General features: G+C 36.7%; 1 protein-coding gene across 1 annotated transcript; it reads left to right on the top strand.

The window, feature by feature from the left end:
- The first annotated feature begins 1854 nt into the window (after nt 1-1854).
- LOC106781592 (double-headed protease inhibitor, submandibular gland) lies at nt 1855-6945 on the top strand. The gene is made up of 6 exons (XM_023617474.2): nt 1855-1998; nt 2573-2586; nt 3122-3243; nt 4766-4808; nt 6208-6314; nt 6773-6945. Exons 1-6 carry the CDS (start codon nt 1932-1934, stop codon nt 6816-6818), a joined length of 399 nt encoding a protein of 132 aa, XP_023473242.1. The 5' UTR covers nt 1855-1931; the 3' UTR covers nt 6819-6945.
- Nucleotides 6946-7408: the final 463 nt, after the last annotated feature.

The following is a 7408-nucleotide window of genomic DNA, read 5'->3' as shown; positions in this document are numbered from 1 at the left end:
CACACCCACTGGGCACAGCAGCTAGCAAGACTGCAGGCAGAGACGGCAGCAGATCTACATGCAAAAGAATGAAAGTAAACGATTTTCTTGCACCATACAAAAACATTAACTCACAATGGATTAGAGACTTGAATGTAAGACCTGAAACCATAAAACTCTTAGAAGAAAATATAGGCAGTACATTATTCGACATTGGTCTTAGCAGCATCTTTTCAAATACCATGTCTACTCGGGCAAGGGAAACAAAAGAAAAAATTAACAAATAGGGCTACGTCAGACTAAAAAGCTTCTGCAAAGCAAAGGAAACCATGAACAAAACAAAAAGACAACCCACCAACTAGGAGAAAACATTTGCAAATCATTTATCTGACAAGGAGTTGACCTCCAAAATATATAAAGAACTCATACAACTCAACAACACAAAAAACAAACAACCTGATGAAAAACTGGCAGAGGATGTGAACGTTTTTCCAAAGAACATATACAGATGGCCAACAGACATTTGAAACTATGTTCAACATCACTGACTATTAGGGAAATGCTAATCAAAACTACAATGAGATATCACTTTACACTGGTCAGGATGGCTATAGTTACCACGACAAAAAACAACAAATATTGGGGAGGATGTAGAGAAAAGGGAAACTTCATACACTGCTGGTGGAATGCAAACTGGTGCAGCCATTATAGAAAACAGAATGGAGAGTTCTCAAAAAATTAAAAATAGAAATAATCATACAATCCAGCTATTCCACTACTGCATATCTATCCAAAGAACTTGAAATTAGAGATCCAAAGAGATTTATGCACCCATATGTTCATTGCAGCATTATTCACAATAGCCAAGATGTGGAAGCAACCCAAGTGCCCTTCTATGCATGAATGGATAAAGAAGATGTGGTGTATATACACAATGGAATACTACTCAGCCATAAAGGCAAAATTGTCCCATTTACAACAACATGGATGGACCTTGAGGGTATAATGTTAAGTGAAATAAGTCAGATAGAGAAAGACACTGCATGATTCCACTTATATGTGAAAGTTAAACAAACCCATGGATAAAGAGTACAGATTAGTGGTTACCAGAGGGGAAGGGGGTTGGAGGGAGGGTGAAAGGCATAAAGGGGCACATGTGTATGGTGAAGGAAAAAATTAGACTATTACTAAGCATGATGAAGTCTATTCAGAAATTGATAAATAATAACGTACATCCCAAATTACACAATGTTATAAACCATTATGATCTCAATAAAATTATTGGGGAAAAAAGAATGCTTAATCTTTCTGACTTTGTTGTTCCACTTGCAAAATAGCAATAATTCTGGTCTGGATATTTTGCAAATTTAATAAGTTAACAAGCCTTCATAGAACATTGTAAAATATCTTGATACTCTAGTAAAGAAAGGTCTTGGAGTGATAACTATTAATGTTGTCTACTACGGTACATTTTAAAGAAATGTTCGTATTACTTCTATTTTCTATTTCAACTTTCCTGCATTTAATATAACCTTAATATCCTTTATACACGTCATTTATTTATTTATTATACAAACATTTATTTCTTCTTCACTACACATATGATTTTATTTGGTCTCATATAAAGCCATGCCATTATATTTGCTGAGAGATAAGAGCATTATTACACAAAACATGTTCTGGCAGATTAGTCTCAGGGTGTAATTGTTCCGATTGTCTATAAATCAAGTTAAGAAGGACGTTTTCCGTGACAAATGAAATAAATACCCTAGCTTGGGTTAATAACTGCTCATCATCGGAAAGGTCAATATTTAATAAGGGTGGGACCCTGCCTGTGTACTGTGTATATATGTGTGTGTGTGTGTGTATTTGGCAGACTGCTTTCTGTCTTTCTGTCTCTGGACTTCTTGCTTCACAGCAGCATATCTCTAACACTCTGATTCATCATCACTATGAAGAAGATCACTGCTTTTGCCATCCTTGCTCTGGCAGCCACTACGTGGGCTGCCTCTCCACCTGGTGAGTTAGTATTCCTTTTGAATACTCATATCTTTGTGCTAACCGAAATATATTCAGCCTTCAGTAATTATAGAATACTAAAGTCAAAAGAAAATGTAGAAGATATCTATTTGGATTGGTCTGATTAGCAAAGTAGGGATGGGTCAGACCTTCAGGTAGAGGAAGAATGACTGAGAAGAAGTAAAAAAGGATTGTGGGTTCTTTGCTCAGTCCCTGATCAGGATCCCTCAGGTTTCTGACTTGCCATTTCAGAAACCACTTATGCAACTTGGAGACCATTACCCAACCCTACCCTGGGCATGTTCACAGGAAATCCTAGAGATCTGTGACAGCCCTTTCTCCAGTGACCAGGGATTTCCTATCAGAATCACATACTTCTCTGTCTTCATTCTGAGTTGGCCCTGAGTGAAGAAATGACCTTTCATAGGTCTGATCTGGGCAAGGGATATTTGGAAATAGATTTTAGTTTCTGTGAACAATGAACTCAGCTTTGCATTTCTAACTGTGGAATTTGCTCTTTCTCCAATTCCTTATCTCCAATTGCATCTCATTCCACTCTCTTCCGGTGATCAAGCAGTAGGGACAGAGGTGAGTGCAACCTTCTCTGTGTGGTCTTTGTAAAAATGAAATCAGAGCTAAGATGTAAATGGAACTGTGAAAGTGGTTAAGCTGGCTCACAGTGGACTGAAAAAATTCCTCAGGAGATAAAACAATTCCTACTCTACTCCTCGCGGTGTTTCTTTCTTTCAAGATCGCAAAAGGAATCTCCTTGCAAAAGCAGAACAGCAGACAAAGTAAACTTTTACTATTGGGTAGCATTTTAAACTTTTCTACCTACTTTTCACATTCATTATTCTATTGGATTCTCATTATAACTCTAAAAGCAGAGATTAATATTTCCTTCTTAAACAGCTAATTGCCATTTTATTCAAGGAATGTTCTGGGTCTGATTTATTTTTGTAGCACGGCACCTGGTCTGTAGAAGATCTAGACATGTTTGCCCTAAAGTTGTAGAGGCTAGTACTGTTTCCTATTTCTTCTCTCTCTCTACCATCCTTATATGAGAATGACTGCAGAATTGAAGGAAGAGAATGTAGGACATTATTTTTTGTTCTGATTACAGGTGGATTGCTCCAAATACAACAGAAGAAGTTCCAGGATTATATGCACAAGGGAGTGGGAGCCAATATGTGGTATAGATGGGAAAACGTACGGGAATGAATGCATATTTTGCTTGCTAAACCGGTAAGTATAGTATTCCGTTCAGAGCCCCCCGCCCCCCGCCAACTATTTTTAAAGATCACAAAGTCCACGCCGGCCAAAATCTGCTTGGTTTTTAAAAACATGGTTTGAAAAATCCTACCTTTTGTCATGCTCCTCTAATATTCTTTGGATGTTGCTTTGTTAGAATAAAAAAAAAAACTATATCTCTAAAATTTTATATATATATATATATATATATATATATATATATATATATATTTCTTTGCTATCCAGTCAAGTTCTCATTCATAATATACACTATCACTGGGCCTTAGCTGTTACATATAGACATTCTTATTCCTACATTATATTTAAGGAAACTGAATCTCAGGCAGGAAGTGTATCTTGTCAAAGTTCCAAGAATCTCCTGTGTTACATCTCTCTTTTGCATAATGGGAAGTCAGAAGACAGCTATCTCTATTTAGGCTGATAGCCATGGACTCTGTTACAAGACTTTGATCTATCATTCATACCCTTGAGGAAATCTATGTTGCTTCTCATGATTATCTGGAAAAGTCTAAGGAAGAGAGTAAAAGTACAAAGGGATAGTTGGAATCCCCACCACCACCAGCCCCACAAATTAAATATTGTCTTCACTGAAAACAGTATCTCAGCTTCTAGGAGAATGAAAGAATGGTTATTACCAGCCATCTCAGCAATTTGAATTCATTACTTTATGATTATGTGTTAAAATCATGGGCTTTGGTGTCAGACATCTGGATTAGAATCCAGACTGCCCTTAGTAGATCTGTTACATTAGGCAAATACCCAATCTACTACATGCGTCAGTATTTTCACCCATAAGATAGAAACTACAACAGTGTTTAGAATTCACTGTGATAGAACACGTCAAATCTTAGCTCAGTAGTTGACACAGAGTGAATGCTCATAGAAATGAACTCTTCTTCCTTCTTATTACTTTCTTCCTTCTTTTCTCTTATTTCTAGCCTTTCTGAAAATTTACAGTCAAGTGTAATATCAAGTATTATCCAGAATAAATTCTCTCAGGATATGCAAACTCTTGCACTAAGAAAACCATAAGAGAGTAAAGACTGATGAGATCTTATTGATTATGTTATCTTATATCCTCTTTTTAGAAGGCAAGGATCTAATATTCAGAAAGGAGAGTGACTATAGCAAAATTATAGATTATATGTGGCCAGAGATGAATTTGAGTGTATTTTTTCTTAACTGAAAAAGTGTTTTCACGCTATGTTATGCCTTTGATTTTAATCTAAATATTCATGGACTATTTAAAAATACCATTTTAGAGTTAATCTCCTTTTAGTGTTAATCTTATTTTCTTCTATTTTTATTTGTTTGCAAAGTGATCATCAAAGATGTTAATGGTCCATATTAGACAACTAGAGTAGAATATTAACCAGAACTCCTCATTTGCAGTCCAGATCAGACAACACAGAATGATATATGACTGTATTTCACTCTGTAGATTAAGAAATATCAAGTAACTGCATTACCCATTCAATAAAGTCTTCTCTTCTAGAAATAAAGGAATTCCACTCAGAAAACTTTATGATGACAAATGTGTAAGTATATGCAGAAATCTTATTTATTCTTAATATAAAATGCTACAATAATTCCTCACTTTCCTGGAGTAAAACCATTTTAAAATACATATTCTAGGAATTATCTATGACTACAGTCAGAGATAAGACACCTGGCCAGCTTAAACAGAAGAGCTGAAGTATAGTTAATTAATTTACACAGAGGAAGACTCCACATACTTTACTCATAACCCTTAATTGGGGCAGATTGGTTTACATGTGGTTATTTTCTCACACTGCAACCAATTAGCAGATTAGGAAGAGGACATTAGGGACTCAAGGATGCTCTCATAACAATAAAGGAAGTTATAAAAATAGCACAGGGCCGGCCCTGTGGCCGAGTGGTTAAGTTCGCGCGCTCCCCTGCAGCGGCCCAGGGTTTGGTTCCTGGGTGTGGACAGGGCACCACTCGTCAGGCAACGTTGAGGCGGTGTCCCACATATCACAACTAGAAGGACCTGCAACTAAGATATACAACTGTGTACAGGGCGGGGGTTTTGGGAGATAAAGAAGAAAGAAAACATATTGGCAACAGTTTTTAGCCCAGGTGCCAGTCTTTAAAGAAAAAATAATTTAAGAACAAATGTAAAGACAGTTCAGGGGTAAAGAACTATGTGACTGGAATAATAATCCTAATAGTTTGAAATGTGATATAAAACAATTACAAACATGAGGTTGTGGTAGTAAAGACAGTTCATTTTAAGTAGGGACACGAAACTCTTATAAAAGTCGTTAAACTGACTTTTAAGGAGGAATAGAGTAGTCTCATGCATAAATTGGGTAAGGTCATGTAATATAGGGAAAAAACCATAAGCAAAAGCACAGGGATATACAGGAGTTGGAAACATTCTGGGAATTCAGTCCTTAAGTTTAGATAGAGCAAGAGGGAGAGCAGATGAGACTGGAGAGACAAGCCCGGGTCATGAGGAGACTTCCTGTTGACGGGGAATCAGTTAAGTACTTGAAGAACAAGATCTGATTTGATTTAAAAGATCACCCTGGCATCAGTGTGGAAGGTGACTGAAATCTCAGAGAAGCATGGAGGTTGGGCAATAAATTGGCAGACAATTGCAGCTGTGTAGGCAAGACGTATCGAGGGCCTGAATAAAGCGGATGACAGTTTGGTGAAGAGAGGACTAATTCAGAAATTAAGCACAAGATAGAACCCACAGGATGTATTGTATTCATAACTTAGATGTAGAGAATAAGTGAGAGGAAGGCCTTCATCTTGGGCTGAGCTGTTTTTTGCTGTGATGAGGACGTGTCTTTTTGCATGTGGGGTTTTGGGCTAAATGATCCCTCAAGGCCTTTAAAAAGTTCATTTTCTATGATTTAATGATCTGAAATCATTTTTATTTTTTTCTGTTTTTGGACGGGGCAGATTGACTGCCTAGAGTATTCTGATGCATGCAGCAAGGATTACCTGCCTCTCTGTGGATCTGATGGAATAAACTATGCCAATAAATGTTTGTTTTGCAACGCTGTTGTGTAAGTGCTGCATTCAATATATCAGTTACAGAAAAAACCTCTCTCACAGAACCAGAAATCATTTTAGCTACCTAATAAGTTAGATGCTGCTGTGAAGCATAAGAGATGGTTTACTGATAATCATAATATTTTGAAAAAAGAAGCAAAATGAGAGAAAGAGAGGGAGAGAGAGAAAAAAGTGAATAGTAGGAAGAAACTGAAGCTAGGAAAACAAGACTCGATCAACATCATAATATTATTAAATGATAGATAAAAGAGAAATTTACAGATTTTTTGGCTCCTAACACTGGCTTTTACTAGCATGTTGAATTGCTTTTTCTACCATGCTGAAGCTCAGTGATTAATTGCTCAGCCTTTCTTGCTGTGTACTTATTGGGCTGGCTTGATCTAAGAATATAAAACTTTTAATTTAAGCTCTCCAAAGCCTTTCTTTTAAAAAAAAATGATTTCTCTTATAGGATGAGCCGTGGTGCCCTTTTCTTGACAAATTATGGACCATGCTGAGTCTCCCTGATGCTCAAGGGTACCGGAGTCCCTTTGGCAGATTCCACTTAGAGAACCAGATTTTCTAGGATGGCTGTGGGGCAAACATATGGATTTGACTGTTCAATAAAAGATTCTTAGCATAAAACTGTCAAGCTTCTCTCTGTGGATATGATTCTTCTTTTAAGGAGAATATCTATGGTTATTTTCCTAAACTCTAAGTCACATGGAAAGATTTCCTCTGTTTCTACTTAAGTTTGGAGCTGGGGAGATTATATACACCCTGGTGAGAGAAGAATCTACTCATAGCATCCCATCTGAAAAAGACTTTTTTTTTTTTTTAAGTAAACATGGGTCAAAGGGTGGATCTGACCATTAGTCTTACATTACCCTTAGCTACACTAGTGAAAAGTGGAAAATTCAGACTTGGAGAAAGATAGAGTGAGAATCCCTAATACTATAAACTAATCAGAACAGACCAGGAGTAATATACAAATTTTAAGTATCACCATTTAAAGAGGACTCAGTCACATATGGGCATCTGCAAAAGAAGGTATCTTGTTAATTATGTTGGGGACGAGATTAAAAACAATATGATCCGATTAAATGTT

This window comes from Equus caballus, chromosome 14 (assembly GCF_041296265.1).
Source record: "Equus caballus isolate H_3958 breed thoroughbred chromosome 14, TB-T2T, whole genome shotgun sequence".
Classification (NCBI taxonomy): Eukaryota; Metazoa; Chordata; class Mammalia; order Perissodactyla; family Equidae; genus Equus; species Equus caballus.
This window is presented reverse-complemented; position numbering and strand designations above follow the sequence as displayed.

Bases quoted from the DNA above. Each gene is read 5' to 3' on its own strand.
- LOC106781592 (XM_023617474.2), top strand. From the start codon at position 1,932: ATGAAGAAGATCACTGCTTTTGCCATCCTTGCTCTGGCAGCCACTACG. The intron at 3,244-4,765 runs GTAAGTATAGTA...CTTCTCTTCTAG, and splicing joins ATATTTTGCTTGCTAAACCG to AAATAAAGGAATTCCACTCA. The intron at 4,809-6,207 runs GTAAGTATATGC...TGGACGGGGCAG, and splicing joins AACTTTATGATGACAAATGT to ATTGACTGCCTAGAGTATTC.